At 41.3% G+C, this 17,809-nt stretch overlaps 3 protein-coding genes across 3 annotated transcripts; 2 read left to right on the top strand and 1 right to left on the bottom strand.

The window, feature by feature from the left end:
• Window positions 1-920: 920 nt before the first annotated feature.
• On the top strand, window positions 921-10,310 carry tbc1d31 (TBC1 domain family, member 31). The gene is made up of 23 exons (XM_026372237.1): window positions 921-1,522; window positions 2,334-2,474; window positions 2,943-3,058; window positions 3,380-3,558; window positions 3,764-3,915; window positions 4,083-4,242; window positions 4,441-4,641; window positions 4,754-4,912; window positions 5,135-5,214; window positions 5,309-5,455; window positions 5,581-5,714; window positions 5,867-6,000; window positions 6,104-6,283; window positions 6,401-6,633; window positions 7,062-7,134; window positions 7,276-7,355; window positions 7,433-7,568; window positions 8,022-8,114; window positions 8,424-8,552; window positions 8,725-8,919; window positions 9,123-9,192; window positions 9,318-9,521; window positions 9,851-10,310. Exons 1-23 carry the CDS (start codon window positions 1,452-1,454, stop codon window positions 10,003-10,005), a joined length of 3,222 nt encoding a protein of 1,073 aa, XP_026228022.1. The 5' UTR covers window positions 921-1,451; the 3' UTR covers window positions 10,006-10,310.
• Window positions 10,311-10,408: 98 nt separating this feature from the next.
• LOC113170233 (protein FAM83A-like) lies at window positions 10,409-15,043 on the top strand. Its single transcript, XM_026372238.1, has 6 exons — window positions 10,409-11,558; window positions 11,679-11,792; window positions 11,972-12,090; window positions 12,265-12,432; window positions 12,983-13,107; window positions 13,262-15,043. The coding sequence occupies exons 1-6, from the start codon at window positions 11,267-11,269 to the stop codon at window positions 14,586-14,588; spliced, it is 2,145 nt and encodes a 714-aa protein (XP_026228023.1). The 5' UTR covers window positions 10,409-11,266; the 3' UTR covers window positions 14,589-15,043.
• Window positions 15,044-15,197: 154 nt separating this feature from the next.
• On the bottom strand, window positions 15,198-17,803 carry zgc:101716 (uncharacterized protein LOC492784 homolog). The gene is made up of 8 exons (XM_026372239.1): window positions 17,473-17,803; window positions 17,212-17,313; window positions 16,849-16,992; window positions 16,574-16,624; window positions 16,311-16,455; window positions 16,050-16,185; window positions 15,805-15,937; window positions 15,198-15,677 (listed from the first exon to the last, which is right to left on the bottom strand). The coding sequence occupies exons 1-8, from the start codon at window positions 17,575-17,577 to the stop codon at window positions 15,441-15,443; spliced, it is 1,053 nt and encodes a 350-aa protein (XP_026228024.1). The 5' UTR covers window positions 17,578-17,803; the 3' UTR covers window positions 15,198-15,440.
• Window positions 17,804-17,809: the final 6 nt, after the last annotated feature.

Here is a 17,809-nt window from a genome sequence, read left to right as displayed (position 1 = left end):
AATGCGCCCCTTTACTGTCTATCACAACTTGTCCACTGCTAAGTTTACGTGACGTGGCTAATCACAGCGAGTTAGCTTCACATATGCTAGCTACTGAGAGCAGAGCAGACGCATCCGGTTCAGCTTTTCAAAGTAAAACCAAATAGGCTCCTCCTCTTACCCCTACTGAGTACAGTGATAATGTAATAGCACCAACATAATAATGTTGTGGACATAAAATCGAGGCCAACAATAAAAATAACAACAAAAAGCCTAACGTAAACAAAATACTCTTGAATTGTACACGATTAAATAGCGTAAAATTATTTTGCAGGTTACTTTACATTTAACATTAAGTGCTTAGGAATCACACAACATCTAGAGTAAATCGACTTTGGGCTAATTCTCATCAAAGATTATTGACAAAAGTGATAACAGTTACTTATTTCGTAACACTAAGAATAATAATGTGAACTAACAGTAGATAGCAACAGATGCGCACTACACCGATGAAGACCTATCTATTTCCCACTTATTTTTCCCAGCGGCTTGTCTTGATTTAGAAGGAGCCGGATGTTATTTTATGTCTAACAGCAGTGTCTTTTGGATCAGCTTTACTTTATGTTACTACTTCCTGTGAAATTTGCGGAAGCTCCCACTTGACCATTCAGAGGCAGCCAGCAAATAAAAGAGGCGTGCCAGACGCAACAGTTGACTTGTTCCCATACCCTTTAACCACAATACAACAATGTCAAGATATTTTTTAAATTTGAAAAAGATGGTGTGATATATATATTTTTTTTTATGCAGAGGTTTTGCCTGCCTTAAGTTAGCATATCTTAGCACTTGTTTTGTTTTTTTTGTTTTTTGTTTTTTTGCTAAAGAATTGAACCCAATCCTGTAAAACTAAGTTACATTTTGCTGGACTCTGTTTTATTGTCCATAACTGTTTTGCACCTCAGCACAGATGCTGGAAATCATTGCTGATATTACAACTGAAGGCGTCTGTGTACTTCTTTCAGCCTCGGACATATTGGGAAATAAGATTTTTTCAAAGTCTCGCTGAGCCTTTGAACTACATGTCCCATAATGCACGCGTCTGTTTACTTCCTACGTCGACTTCATGCGACAAAGTAACCGTCCTCAAAACAGAAAACTAAACAGACGGACGTTGTTGGTTAGGATAGATGTTTGCGTAGTGTCAGTAACACCTTCAGGGAACTGTTGATCTCTGAAAAAGGCACTAGTTTGTTGGGTTTTTATTTATTTTTGCAGCTTTTCTTACACTTAAAGCTCGGTACATGAAATGTTGTGCTTTCAAATTTCGCGCTGTTTGCTCCGCCTGTAAAGAGATTAGCCGGCTAACCCGTTAGCCAACGTTGGCCATGATCGTGTAAACTCGAGCAGTAACTGTATAATAATAGGCAAGATTTGCGTTTTCGTCTAAATTAGTTTCTACATACGTCTTTAACATGGAGGTGACGGACATCGGAAACAAAGAAGAGGGGAAAATCTGGCATCGAAAACCAACACCAGGCAAAGGGTGGGTTTGAAATGGCTAAATGATGCTTGATTAGTTATTGTTGTGCACCTGATGCTCCGGGCACTGGCAGATTTAAAATTACTGTTTTAAAAAATCTTTTTATAATTCTGATTCTGAAATACAAAATACTGTCAGGTGGTTAACAGGCTGCGATGTAGTAATGTTCAGTCACACCTGTTGCTCTTCTCAATCAAATGCCCTTAACATAAATACTTGAATTATACGTACTCACTATGGATGAGCTCCTTTGTTATAATATTATATTGTGTACTCACACTAGTTTTGTTGTTTGTGCAATTTCGGTGCGATTTTTTTAAGTATTACTTTAAATACAAGGGAAAGATTGAAGTGTAGTATAGATATTTTCCTTCTTTTATTGAGCCATTTGTCTAGTCTGCATAAAAGTGCATCTTTTAATAAATGCTTTCTAGGTATACGACATCCTTGGGGTCACTGTAAGTGAACTTCCACCATTTTTGTCTTAATTTGCTACATAAGTACTTAGATGTAATTGTTGTAATGTTTTCCTGGTGTCTGTGCTTTCATTTAGTGAGTTGTTGATTGATTGATTGATTGATTGATTGATTAGTCGATTGACAATCCACCTGCAGTTGAGCAGTCTCTGCAATGTTTTTTAACCATTAGGGGAAGCTGCTGCAGTGAAACAGCATTTAAATGGTCAGCCACTATTCTTTGGGTAAACTTTTAACCACTAGAGAGCAGACATGAATCACTGAAAAGTATTGATTTCAGTCTCACTACTGTCTGAGTGTGTGTTTCGCCTGTAATGTGTGTTGTTTGTATTCCTCAGTGTGTTGGTGACTGTCGTCCGCACTGCTCAACAGGCCAAGACGGTGCGCTTCCTCCATGTGGCCTTTAACACCACAGGAGATTCCTTCCTGGCTGGGGATTACCATGGCAGCATCTATGTCTTTGACATCAGTCGAAACAGGTTTAGATTTTTTTTTTAAGATTTATTTTGGATGGGAACTTTAGCCTGTGCTAGTTAGTTTGACTCAAATCATGACAATGGAGACCTGGGACTATTATTGACACCATAACACCAGTCCCGATGGGAAGCTAATACTAGAACGTTCATTTTAAAATGTTCAGTAGTTACTTATTTCTCAAACAGCCACTTTCTACCATTTACTCACATCTCCTACCCTGCCCATATCTGACTGTCATGTAATCCACCTCCTCCCTCCTCCCAGGAGCAGCGGCAGCTGTTGCACAAAAATGATGCTCTGGTCCTCAAATTGCTCATTTTAAATACTTTGGATATAAAGGCCAGGTGGCAAACTAGGATGTAGTTCCCCCTTTTAATGTGGTGATTGATCTTTGTTTTTATTACCAGGATGTACTTTGCATATGTTAGATATGAGGGAATTATGACACGCATTTCTTTTTCTTGGGGAAGGTTTCGTCTGGTGCAGAAGACAGGACAGGCTTGCACTTCTCTTGCTTTTAGCCTTCGCAGGACCACAGAGTTCCTTGTTGCCCTCGCGGACTACACCATCAAGTGCTTTGACAAAGGTAGAATGGTTACAACAACATAAATCACTGATTTGTTATTTTAATTGTAAATATTGGCGAGGTTCTCTGATATTTTTCTTTATATCTCTGAAACCTCCTGGTTTGTTCTCATTATTTTTCAATGTGATATTCCTAATTTAACATTAGTTTAGTACTAACAACAAACAAGTGGCAGTGAGCATTATGTTTCCTTTAGATACAAATGTAATTTTAATGCAAGGCCATAACAGAATGTCTCATCCCTTTCTATTCATCCCTGTCCACCACTGTTATACTACAACTATAAATAAATGTATGTGCTATTTACACATCTTTTCATAGATACAAAGCAGCTGGTCAGTTGGATGCGAGGTCATGAGGGAGCAGTTTCATCCATTTCTGTTCACAGTTCAGGCCGCTACACCATCACCACATCCTCGGACACGGCTCAGCTCTGGGACCTGGACACCTTTCAGAGAAAGAGGAAGCTGAACATCAGACAGTCTGTTGGCATACAGAAGGTACACATGCAGACATACCAAGTGAAAATGGCATTTACAAATGGTAGTTTGTCCCTTCATGAAGTTATCTAGTCAAAGTGCTTTTTCTCAAATTTTGTTTTTGGTTTTTGTTTAATTTTAAACAGTTAATACTTAGATTGTTTGCACTAAATTAGTTCTTTCTTGTACGTGTCGTGGCCATCCCACACTATTGTTTGTATTGCAGGTGTTTTTCCTGCCTCTCAGTAACACCATCCTCAGCTGTTTCAGTGATGACTCCATCTTTGCTTGGGAGAGTGACACACTGCTGTGCAAATACCAGCTTCCTGTCCCTGACTGTGGACCCAAAATCTCCTACAAGGCCTTTGCTGTCACATGGTGAGTCTCTAACCCCTAACCTGCTCTGTAACTATGAAGCTCTCCAATGTAAATTTACCACAATTTACTTTATAACACTATACTTTATAAGCACAATAAAAATAGTAAAAGTAACTAAGCCTCAGAAAACTTCATTCGACATTGAAGTTCTTCATTTGTGTTGACAGTGATGGTAAGAGCCTGGTAGCAGGTGGGCGCTCCAACCTGCTGCACCTGTGGTGTCTCGACAGCAAACAGTTGGTGAGGGTGATTCAGATGCCCACACAGGTCCGAACTGTCAGACAGCTGGAATTCCTGCCCGATAGCTTTGATGGAGGAGCCAGCCAGGTACACACAGGACCTTTTTTATTTGTTGTTTATTTTCTCTCTCTTGCATATTTCTGTATTTTAGTATTTATTTGTATTGTATTTGATGCATTGTGTTTGGAAGGAGAGCTGTCTGTGAATCTGTTCATGTTTTTCTACCTGCAGCCTGTTTTTGATTTAATATTTGTGTCTGTGTGTCTTTTTTTCCTGTTTGTGCAGACTCTTGGTGTATTGAGCCAGGACGGCGTCATGCGCTTCATCAACATTCATACCTGCAAGTTGCATTTCCACATTGGTTCCCACGGTGATGCCATCACTGCCGTGTCTGTCAGTCCTAATGGAAGACATGTTGTGGCCATCATGGATAATGGCAGCATCAATGTTTACAGTGTCCAGAGTCTCACACAGGAATTAAACAAGGTGACACAGTTGTCAAAACAGTGCGGTAATGCACAAGATGATGAGAGTTATTTCATTTGATAACAAGATGTTGTTGTTTATGTGGATGTGTCTCTCCCTTGATCTCACACAGCCTCCCCCTTCCCAGGTGGCAGTAGTCACAGGAGCTGATCAGGACTTATTAAACCTAAAGGTCAAGGTCAGGTCAGATGTAGTTCAGAGAGCAGCAAAGAGTTCAGGCAGGCAGACACAAGTACTTAAACCCCCTCCTTGGTCAGCAGAGGATAAGGAGGTAGGACCAACACACTGCTATGTCCTAACTTTTTCTTTACTTGTTCAAATTGTTCTTTTTACTACACCTTTTTTTTAATTTTATTTATTAGAAGTTTTATTTATCTTAAAAGTGTTCCACCACAAATGCACACTAACAATTTCACTTCCTCTGACAGTTAGATGCACTAACTGTGTATTAGTAATACACGATTGCTTTGGCTTTGTGTCTGTTTTTCAACAGAATGAGCTACCAGCTGGTTTGAATAAGAAGAGACTGGTTGCTCTTCTCAAGGCATTTGGAGAGTATCCTGCCAAGTACAGGTAAAAATCATCACTTATGTAGGAGGTTTGATGTGTGTAGCAGTTTTACCACCTTTTAACACGTACATGATACATTTGTGAATGTGTATTGCAGGATGTTTGTATGGCGATCTTTGTTGTGCCTACCAGAGAACCATGCAGCATACAGCAGTCTGACTGATAAAGGCCTGCATTCAGCCTACATGACTCTGCATGATAAATACCCCATTAAAAGTCACAAGCTACAGAGGGGACTGCAGAGGTACACACACACACACACACACACACACACACACACACACACACACACACACACACACACATTTTCTCCTCTCGTTTAAAAGATTAAAAACATGTTAATCCTATCTTCTTTTTTTCCATCCACAGGGTTTTGTCTGCTTTAGCTCACTGGGCGGCCATCTTTGGAGAGGTGGAGTACCTTCCTCTTGTTGCTTTCCCTTTTGTTAAGCTCTTCCAGAACAATCCAATGCTCTGCTTTGAAGTGGTGGCTACCGTCATAGGTACTTGTTGGCATTTATTCTTTTCAGTAAGCAAATTAGTGTTGCTCATTACAACATCTGTTGGTTTTTTTTAGGCCCATGCAATGTTTTTTTGCACAGTCAACTTGTTAAATTCTTGGTGGAGTTTTAATGACCTAGATGCTGTTTTACAGTGAACTGGTGCCAGCATTGGTTTGAGTATTTCCCCAACCCTCCCCTTAACATCCTGAACATGGCAGAGAACGTTCTGGCCCATCATGACAAGGAGCTGCTGCAGCACTTAGTGGACTGTGGCATCACTTCACAGGTAACTGCTCTTTACAGCTCCACACACTGGAATAATTGGATGGATGACCATATGTGTCTGTCCTGTTTAAGTTTACACTATTTATTGTGGATCTCTGTGTCAGCTTTATGCGTGGCCTCTGTTGGAGACCTTGTTCTCTGAGGTTTTGACTCGTGATGAGTGGCTCAGACTCTTTGACAACATTTTCTCCAACCATCCGTCATTCCTGATCATGGCCTGTGTGGCCTACATCACCTGCTGCCGTGAGCCTCTGCTGCTGTGCTCCCAGAAACTGGACTTTGAGGTATCTACCCGACATACTCTTTTCTAATCCTCTCCTTTGAACAAAACAAAATCTCCCAGTAAGTCAGTAAACTCTTCGTTCTCACCTCTTCTTCTTTCCCGTTTCCTTCTTTAACAGTACTTTTTTCATCATCGTAACAACCTGGATGTGGGAGCCATGATAAAGGAGGCCTACCGGCTGATGAGCAGCACACCGGCTGACATCCATCCCAGGACTTTGCTCTCTGACTTTACTCCACTGACCACTGGCCAATACCCTGTGTTCAACCACTTCCCAGAATTCATAGTGGAATATCAGAGCCGGGAGAGAGAGAAGATACGGTTGCAGGAACTGGAGTATCTGCGTGAAAGGTGAGATGAATCGCAACAGAAGAGGTAGACATTAATATTTATTTAGCTAAAATCCACAGAAGTTAAAGTGAGTAGTGAGCAAAGATGTAAGTTTATACAGTGACGAGCAAAAGTTTGTGAACCTTTTTAGAATCCTTTTTTAGAATGTTTTTTTCCAGTCGAAGAAATTTTCTTAACTTATGCTAACACCTGACCAGTTAGCTGTTTGGAGGTTGTTATTATTCAAAGGGTTCACATACTTTTTCCACTCGCACTGTGGGGTTTTTATGGTTGTTCTCAATAAAGACATGAAAGATCATTATTACTTTAGGCACAATATATTTGTTAATACTCTTGACTTAGACGAAGATCAGAACATGTTATATGACAAATTAATGCAGAAGAGATTCACATACTTTTTGTTGCCGCTTTATGTGTTGTCTGAACAGACAGGAGGTATCAGCGCTTCATGCAGATTTTGTGCGTCGCCAAGCTGAAGAGAAGGCCTACTACACTCAGCAGGTTTTATCAAAATTGATTTAACGAAGGGGTTTAATTGTATTATATATTGTTGACCTGATCATACAGTTAGTCTTAATATCAAATACAAGCGTTACATGGAATTTAAATTAACCGAAATAACGTACTTTGATTTGGACACAGGAGCTGCTACAGAATGCAGAGGAGCAGCGCAGAAACATCCTGGCACAAGAAGAGGAAAAACTAACACAGCAGAGGGCAAAGTAAAAGCTCAAGACACATCTCCATAGTTGATTTATGAGAAAATAAAATTAGCTGACACTGCTTACATCCTCTGTAGGTTGGCAGCCATGAAGAGAGAGCTCAAGGTGAAGGAGTTACAGCTGCTGGATGCAACTAGAAGACGCTTCCTCAAACACCAGCAGGAGCTGAGAGCCTCACAGATACAAAGACTAGACCAGGAGATCAGTAGGAAGGTAACAACATTGTTCTCTGATCATACACAAGATACCTGTTTAACGTTTTGAAGTAATCTTTTCTTTCAGATGACTAATGAACTGATGTGAAAATGTACACACATTTGAAGAAATGATGAGCAAATGAAACTAGAATGTTAGCTGGGAATGACAGCATTTCAGAAACACAGAGCTCAAGTTCTTTTAGCCTTGATTACTTTACATTAAAGCCTCCCAGTAAAGCAGCTCCTTTGATGGACCATTTATCTGCAAACCACATTTTGTCACCGTGTCTGTACAAATATTTAAAAAACTAGGACATAACTCTCCACAAATGGCTGTTGCATCAATTTAACAGACTGATGAGGCAGAAGTTGATCACCATACAGATCCTTAGCTATAACTCCAAATGAATAAAGTTATTCCCACTGAATATAAATGTGTACTTCTGATAACTTTAAAGTTCTGTCACAGATGGATCTTCGAGAGCGAGAAACAGCTGCAGCTGTCCAGGATCTTGAGGTCAGACAAATGGAGATGGAGGCTCAGAGGAGGCGACTTGAACAGGTGACAAACACCTTGTTTTTGTAACCCCCCTCTTTTCTTTTTGTTCTTAATAATGTCTTCTATCAACCTAGACAGCTATTTGCAATTCTAATACAATAAAAAGTTAACAGTGTTGTTTTTTTTAATGCAGAAATAACAGGTTGGTAATCAGCAGTAAGATAAAAGTGTTGCATCCTTCATAGAGACAATTTTAGACCAATTCAAATATGAAGTTGATAACCACTGTGAGGTTATTGCAAAGCCTTTCTATTAATTGTGATCATAATCTGACTCTTACGTCTTTTGTTTTTCCATTACTGTTTCCCTCAGCATCTGTTGAAGGAGCAGGAACGCTTGGGGCGAGATGTTGAGGAGGAGGTAGAGATGAGAATGAGGAAGGCAGAAAAAGAAGAGGAGAGCTACACAGAGCTGCTGCACAGCGCAGAGACAAACTTGCAGGTTAGTGAAACATCGCAGTATGGAGCCAGGGAAGTAACTATGACATATGCCAGCACATGATCTCCAGCCACTTCCTTCTGGCTTTACAAGAAACCATCAAAAGCCAGTGTCATCCAAACAGGTGTGTGATCCTACTCGTCTTTTACCGTTGACTTTCTCTACATGAGCACAGGCCCTGGAGGAGTCCCTTGCGGAGGCGTGCCAGCTGGGCTTGGAGTCAGACTGGCAAAGAGAGGTGGCAGAGCGCCTGCAGCAGGTCGACACGGAGCAAGAGAGGAAGAGGGAGAGGCTGGCAGAGCTTCACAGACAAACCCTGGCTGAAGAGGACAGACTGGCTGACACCCTGAGAGATGTGGCAGGAAGAAAGGTGAGAACAACAGAAGCATGTTAGTCTACACATTAGTATACATGATGTGCTGGCTTGTCTGTGTCATTAATTACTCAACAAAATAGCCCATGAAATTTAGATTGAAGTTACTAAGAATGATGTCTGACTATCTCAATATCTGAAATCACGAAAATATGCTTCTTTGTTACTAATTAAAAAATTATTAATTAATTGATTTGAAGTGGGATGATGTGATAAGCTCCAGAGACCAGCTACAGAAGCGGAGAAAGCCCTCGTCTTCAGCAGACATAGGTATTACTACACACACACACACACACACACACACACACACACACACACACACACACACACACACGCACAGTTGAACTGTCTACTATCTGGACCCATGACCATGATCAGTGTTTCCTTTGTGTCAGGCTTTCAGAGACAGATGAAGGTGACATCACCAGACTCTACCAGAGGACTTCCTTTTGGACCCACTGCCACCTCAGCTGTTTATTTTGGAACCAACGGTGCTGGTCCAGCTATCAAACCCACTACCAGCACCACCCCAAGGCACACAGGAACCAACATGGTGTGTCTGAACAGCAGTTCACCTTCTGAGAGCACATCCACCAACTGTAAGTCCCTATGGTCTTAAAATGTGCATTGTTCTGGAAAAGAGAACTTGAGGTACTGCCTCTGTTGAGACATTAAAGATTACGATCTGTGACACATTTGCTTGTTGCTCTGGTTCAGCCAAAGTTAATGATCAACATGAGAGACCACAAAGTGAATGTAAAGAGATAACAATCATACAAGGAAGAGCAACATTTGGAAAACAGATGTTTGCTTCAATTAATCTAAAAAGTACAATTTAAAAATAATTGAAATTAAGAATCATTATTATTTGTAGTTAATATATGTCAGTAATATTCCTGCTTGTCCCCCTTTCTCAATATTCTGTCAGTCTCCTTGGACCGAGGACGGGCTCAGCTGGACAGCAGCGAGAGAGAACTGTTGAAGGAAATCAGACAACTGAGACAGAAGCTGGCGGCCAGAGCCAGAGAGGGCAGCTCTGCCTCCTCACAGTCTGTCCACACACTGTCCTCTGTCTCCCAGTGACCACAAACCCCTCATAGCGTCCAAAAGACATATTGTCATCTCTCAAGCGGACTAACAATGACTCAGAGAAGAGTGGCTAAAACATTTCAAACAAGTTGACACATGAAAACCAGCATATAAAACTAGGATGCCTCTGTTTGAATGGATGTGTTTCACACGGTTCCATTTTGAGTTCATATATTTATGGATTATTTAGAGTTCTGTGGATAATAATTCACACATTGAGTGGATTTTTATCTTTGTGAATTTTACATGATGTGTCTTATTTAAACATGTTTTGGATAAAATGTTTTTTTTTAATCTTATTCAGTTTTATTGTATGTTTTTTCAAGACATGCATTACTTCTGTTTTTAGCTCTATTATTATTGTTAAAGCAGCAGAGCAGTTATTGCCACACTAATTAATTTATAATACAGCTCCCTATTCTGTTTGGGCTTTTCTCAGTTCTCAGTTTTCAGTCATATTTTTAAAATGTTGATGCAGCGGCTCATGTTTGACTGGACATTTGCGAGTCTGTTTTCAGTTTCTGCCCGTGCAGGCAGGTGGATTTATAAAAAAAGATGTAGAAGACAGATGAGGATCAGGTTGGATTCTACTGTAATGACCTGTGTGCTTGTGCCCCTCGTTGCTCCGTCTGGGTGTGCCTTTGACTACTCGTCTTTGCTTTTGCTCCTTTTAACATCCAGGTGTTGTCTGACATGAGCTGAAATGACAGCCATCACCACTCCTGTCACTCATTCATTTTTTTCCCTCCACCCTTCCTTTATCTGTGCTCACGGTCCAACCTGTCTCAGGGCCTAGAGTGGATAACTCCAAATTGATTTTTGTACTGGGTAATGAACAAACACACAGCTGGTGCCTCATAAACAGTGTGTCTTGAAGCGAAATGTCCATAAACATTATGACATTCACTCACATATGAGGGAATATTTTCTATATTTTTACATGGACAGACTTTTCTCCTGTGTATTTTCTGTCTTAAATCACAGATTAGATTCTGAAAAGTCACATCAACATCTACCAGCATGTCTTTTGCCGCCAGTAATCACCTGCCACCTCACATCACTCATGAATTTATCTTCCCCTCAACGGGGGGTGTGTCTTCAGTATGCTCCTTTCGTCTTTATCTGTCCCAACATGTAGTTGTTTGTAGATGGAAAAAAGCTGGCAACCATCTCAGACTGTGAGGGCCATGCTCAGCAGTGTGTTTGTGGTGATAGGTTGGGGATAGGTACTCGATTTTAAACCCAAGTTGCTGCCATGGATGCCAGCAGTGTGTCCGTGCTGTCGTACAGGAGGTCCAAACCTCTGGGGAAAGTGAGGCGGCGGGTTCAAGAACTTCGTGTCCCATCCCACTCCTGCAATGACATCTTAGCCATTAGACCTGTGCTGGACCTGAGTCACAACGAGAGCGCTCGGCTGGCTGTCGACTGCTTGCTCAGCCAGGGGATAGAGGGATATCACAAGGTGTTGAGCACAGAGGGAGAAGTGGACTTTCTGTCAGACCTGGAAAAAAGCTACGTCCTGGAAAATGGAAGAGACGGCAACACAGGTTGTATATGTTTGAACTTTTTTGTCTAAAACACTGATTCACTGAATAAAAAAGAAATCCACTGCTGATTGCATTACATGTCTTTTATTATAATAATCTATTATTTTGTGATTTGCACAGATGATCCTGGTGCATCTGATGACGATGAGAAAGACTTTACAAGCTTGTCTGCTGATTCCTGGTCTAGCACACGATGCCCTGCAGTGTCCACAGACATTGAGTCTAGTGTAGCAGGTTTGGACCAGAGTCGTTTAAATAATGATTCAAAGAGTAAAAAAAAATGTATTGAAGCAACTATATGCCATCAAAACTATTTAAATACTAGAAGTGAAGTACCTCTATTAAAAAGTGCTAAATGCGCTTTCTTAGCAAACCAGTCTTTTTTCGCTTTTTGTTTTTTTTGTCCCTTCCAGATGTAAAGTGTACTAATCCGGTCCTTGTTCGGCCCAGTGTGGAAATTTATTTCCAGTGTGACAGCAGGGCAGCCGGCCTCAAAGACGTGGTCAGAGAATTCATCAGAAAAGCTAACATGGTAAGTAAGAAGGGGTGTGAGGGACAGTGTCAGTTGTGCACGTGGGTCCATGTGAATGAATATGAAAAATGTGCTTAAAGGTCAGATACACTGTGAGTGACATCTGTCTGTGTGTTTTTGGTTTAGCGATTGATGTCTTTAGTGACGTGTGTTTGCGTGTGTTTGTGTGTGTAGGACCTGGCCATAGTGATGGACAGCTTCAGTGATGTAGAGCTGCTGTGCGATCTTCTAGAGGCGAGCAGGAAGAGGAACGTGTCAGTTTATCTGCTGCTGGATCATCTCAACCTGAACCTGTTTGTAAGCATGTGGCAGGACCTCAAACTCGACAGCAAGAACTTCCCAGTGAGTTTGTTCTTCTTCTTTCCTTCCACCTTTCTGCTTGTAAGCTGTATGTCTCCTTATTGTTATAATAAAGTCACCCAAAAGTTTCGTTTTCACAGTGGATGTGACGTCAGCCAGATCAGAGACCAGTAGCCATTGTAGTCATTTAGTTGCCTTCTTTCCCCCTCAAGTCACCACACTGTACCCTCAGTGGCTACAGCTTCCCTGCTGCAGCAACACATGGCACAGCACAGATTTCTGGCTGCTAGATGCAAACACTAGACTCATTCTGTCCTTTTAAAGTACCTTTGCCACTGGCAAATCAGCTTGGTCTCTATGTAGGTTGAAAACAAGCAAATCAAATGACCAGAGTAGCAAACAAGTATTCAGTGTAGAAAATATTTATAAATGGTAGCCAGTTTTTAGTCATTTAAATAAGAGCAGGATTTTATTGGACTGTTGCAGTCATTTTGTGCTGCACAGTAAACCTCTAAAGTACATAAACATAAAGATTCAGTAATATTAATAATTAATAATTGATTTGCTGTCTTGAATGTGTGTATGTGAATAGAAACTGTCGGTACGCAGCATCGATGGACAAACCTACTGTGCTAAGACGGGCAGGAAGCTGAAAGGTCAGATTGCTGAGAGTTTTATCATCACAGACTGGACTGAGGTTCTCACTGGCTCATACAGGTACAGTACACACACACACACACACACTCTTTTATTTATATACATATAACTGTGATGTGATGACTAAAGTCAGTGAGGGGCCACTCATTTTTTTTTTTTTCAAAGAGAGTCGTCAGAACATTGGAAAGACAAACATTTGTGTGTGTCTCTGCAGTTTCTCTTGGCTGTCCTGGCAGGTCCATCGGAGTCTTGCTGTTCTTGTAAAGGGCAGTGCAATCACACCCTTCCATCAGGAATTCCACAGACTCTACTCCAGCTCTAAACCAGTCCCCGGCTTTGTCACTTTCATCACTGTGCCTCGTACTCTACCTCTTCATACACATGCAACCCAGAATAGTAACTCTGGTATCTTTCATTCAAAATCAAGTCAGACTAAAACAATAAGCCACCGGGCTTTGACTGAAGGTGTTCAGTGCAGTCAAACCAAAATACAGAGCCCAGACCTAGAGCACAGCAAAGGTAATAACCAGCTTCCACATAAAGCTGCTCTAGATGAACAAAAACATACTAAACCTCTACAACTGTGTCCAAAACCTATAGTTCAGCCAGGAACACAACAGGGTGTGTCTGTGGAAAAGCCAAAGCATCCAGTAGGTGGTGGCTCCACACTGCATAATGTAAAAACCTGTGTGGAACCTTTGGAGAGGAATGAAAACCAGATCCAGAGTCGTACAAACGGCCCTGGTCAGACTCACGTCTCAAACATTCAGTCTCAGCTGGCTGGTTGCAGCATCAGCACCACCGCTGAAAAGAATATAAGGGTTCAAGAGGCCACGCACCAACCACACAAAACTGTACCTTATCAATCAAGCTCACAGCACTCAAGTCGTGATCAAGTGGGCACTGAAGGACTTTTCTTTCAGCAAAGGAAGGGAAACGGGTTGACAAAGCCCTCAGGGGTTGCTGCAGGAATGGACACACGAAGAGGACAATGGAACTACTCACCAAACTTAAAACCAAAGGGGGAACTTCCATGTGAGAAAGCCAAACTGCTGTCTCCTCCTACATCACAGCAAAAACTAGCAAGGACGGGCCTGCAGGTACTTTCTAGTCATCAATCTGGGCTAGAAACTAAAGTGTCTTCTCTGGGAACCAAGGTGCGTCTCCAGTCATACCCAACCACAGATGCTCCAGGTTTAAATTTGACGTCAACAGCTGCAGGAACTCATCTTAACCTGCAGCGCCAGACAGACTCTAAATGGTTCTTTCCAGGTGCAACAGCCAAGCTGCATCGACAACCGCCCACCCCCCAGCAGGTGAAGCCCCCTCCAAGGCTTAACTGGATGCCGCAAAGTCACACTGCAAGACCCAGACCAGTGGCTCGCACCTGTTCCTTTGACCCCACCTATGGGATGGGACAAAAGGCCACTGGACAGCTAGGCTGGAGACCATTTCAGAGCAACATGACATCACTGGGGAGGAGTAAGAGTTTGACAGAGAGAGGCACAGCAGGACTCAATCCAAACATAACCACCATCTGATAGACAATGATGAATGGGACCCCTAAACAGATTTATTCACCGTCATAATCTGTTTAACACATGGGATCAAATCGATTTGATGTATTCATATGTTCATCAAAATTATATTATAACAAGCAAGTGTATAATTTGTACAAGAGTATGATGAAGACAGGTAGGAGTTGTTTGTAACACATATTACATTTGGAAAAAAAATATATATACATACAAATGTTTGTTTTACAAAAAGATAAAAATCAAGGATTAAACATGCAAGAGCTGCAACTGTTGGTGAAAGCTGATGTAGTTTTTTTTATTCCAAATGCATTGGGATGGGTTAATTCAAAATGTAAATGGGACAAATTATACCCAACAAAAGTCCATTTTCCTAAGAGGAAGTGTAACCAGGAAGTTAAATGAATGCACCTGTGTGTGTGATGTGTTGGGACATCACGTCATACACAAGTTACTGTATGTTCTGTGACTTCAGTCCACGTGTGCATATAACCACAATGATATAAAAAAGTCATTATTATAAAAAAGTCATTGTAATAATGTATTCATTCTGTTTTTATTAGTACATTATGGGATAAGTTACATTTCAGGAATATTTCAAACATTAAACAACATTTAAAAATGATAAAAACAACTCTCTTTCAATGCAGAACAGAATCCTTCACTTCACAGTTTACCCTGTGCTCAAGTTACATGAAGAGTGAATTTATATTTTTAAATATTGTGCATTTCTGGTGTTTTTAAAATGACCAGCATTAAAATATAAAATCTGACAAAAAGCAGTGATGAATTGGGACTTGGTGATATCTGTGTGATGTGACTTAAGTCTGTCTTTCACTTCATTTATTGGCTCTTTGATTAGATGTGTGTTGTGACTAAACCATCTGCAGGAGTCCCATTCCGTCTGCCCTCTTCTCTGTAAACAGCATCAGGACTTTCTGTCTGTCTTTGACATCCGTCAGTCTCTAACACTCCAGTCACTAAGATCTTATTCCACCAGCGCTCCGTGAAGCTCTGTATACACACACTGGCCAGACTCTCCCCGTCCTGGTAGTCCTCCCTCATCTTGTCTGGGATCAGGTCCTCCGACATCACCTGGGGGATCCAAGAGAAACTGACCTTTGTAAACTGCTCACCGTCTTTAACCCTATCCAGCATAAACTGCTTTAAAATTCAGGGCCTGACTCAGCATGTATACACAAAACCAGGAGTGTGTCCTCACCTCAGTGAGAGCCTGCAGCGTTGTTTCTTTGGGATTAAGCTGCTGCAAGACGTCATCTGTTGTCTGTAGGGCACTTTCACTGCACTGCAACACAAAGGAGGACTGCTGCTGCCGAAGGATTTTCAACAGAAGTCTGAGGGAGACGGAAGGAACGAGGAGACAACGTTTTAGTGATTCTATGACAGATCTAATTACTGGAAAGATTGTTGGTATTTTAAGTGCTCAGAGATTATCACATGCTGTACCTCGTCCTGATGAAACAAGTGCAAGCTTTCAGCCAGACTACATCCTCATCGAGTTCCGCTGCCGCCTCCTGCTGCTCCTCAGCTTCACAATCATTGTGCCTCCTGGCGGACGTGCACCTCTCAGAGGAACAGAATGCTAGTAAAGGTAAACGCAGCAAAACACATCACACCATGAAGGCAAATCTGAAACAATGTGCCTGCTTAACTGGATTTAAGATATAATATGGGTGTTAAATAAGACAAAAATCAAGTCCAACTCACCCACGCGTTTGTTGTTCTCCAGCAGCTGTAAACACATCTGGCCTAGGTTGAACCAGTTCCACGGGTTGAAGGGCAGCAGGCTGCACAGCTGCTCCAGAGACGAAATCTTCGATCTTATGGCTCCAAAATGATGGTAGATGCTGACCTTTAGTAAAAGTTTACAAGTCAGCAAAGCAGTTGTGTTACTGTCGTGAAATGATAACGAACAAACAGAGGAAAATGTGTTTGTATTTTTATTAGCATGTGTTGTGGATAACGCTGACCTTTAGCAGCAGCAGGCTGGTCATGTGACATGTGTTAGACGCTTCTTTGCTCTAGAAAGAGACGGTGTATAAATTAGTCCAGACTACAGAGCTCTGGCCATTTTCTAAGCCTGACATCTTACGCTGATGTGTTACTGCATTTAGAAATGCAGGTCACTCATTAAAGAAAACATTTAATCAACTTTAAAATGATGTTGCTCTTCAACAAATTGAACAGTCTTCATATGTTGTTGTTACAGCTCTTCATAGAAAACCTTTCAGCAAAAGAAAATTACCAGTAAGTCGACCAAGTCCAGTGCCTTGTCTCTCTGTCCCAGCTTGCTGCAGCATCGGGCCATTCCCTCCAGCACATCTCGTCTGATGGTCAAGTTGTTGTCAGCGATCCACTCCAGGCAGCTGTTGTACGCTTCCAGGGCTTTCTATATGGGACACAACAACAACAACAAGAACAGAGAGGTGTTTTGATATCATACTCCTCAATGCAGCAGCAGCTTCACTTTAAAAAAAAAAGCAAATTAATTCATTTTAAAGTGTATATTTAGATCTTCTGAATTTAGCTGGATGTAACCAGTCACCAGGTTTGTCTGTAACACTAAAGAATGAATCAAACGTTTTTATTTTTATGATCATTTCTTTACCTGATAGTCTCCGTGTCTCACAGCCAGGTCTCCTCTAAACTTATAAACTTTCTGCTTCTCCAAAGCATCGTTTGTATCCAGAGCTGCGCTGTCACAAAACCACTGCAGAGAGAAAGACGAGTGGAACAATTCAGCTCCTGACTGATTATTATTATTATTATTATTATTATTATTATTATTATTATTATTATTAATAATAATAATAATAATAATAAAAGTCTATTAACCAGAGAGATTTAGCTACAGTGAAGAGCCTCTCACCTGGGGTTCACACTGTTTGGCTTTGTAAGGAGACAGAGACACACACACTCGGTCTCTCGCCTCCGAAAACACGGAGTCGTCAAATGTGCTTCCGAATATCTCCATCCTGACCGCAGACACACGACTAATCCTCTATTTAACCGATTTAACAAGCGTGTCTGAAAAAAAACAACAACAGAGAACTGCAGCTCAAATGCTGTTTGTTTACACCCTCGTCAGAAGCAGTCCTTCAGTTTAAACTGCACGACGAATACAATGTCCAGTGGCCGTAGTTCCGGGTAGAAAGGTTCCGGTACATGATGAAAATGTCAAATGACTATCCAAAGATATATATATA

This window comes from Anabas testudineus, chromosome 16 (assembly GCF_900324465.2).
Source record: "Anabas testudineus chromosome 16, fAnaTes1.2, whole genome shotgun sequence".
Taxonomy (NCBI): domain Eukaryota; kingdom Metazoa; phylum Chordata; class Actinopteri; order Anabantiformes; family Anabantidae; genus Anabas; species Anabas testudineus.
The sequence above is the reverse complement of the archived record's forward strand: the minus strand, read 5'-3'. Positions and strand labels throughout refer to the sequence as shown.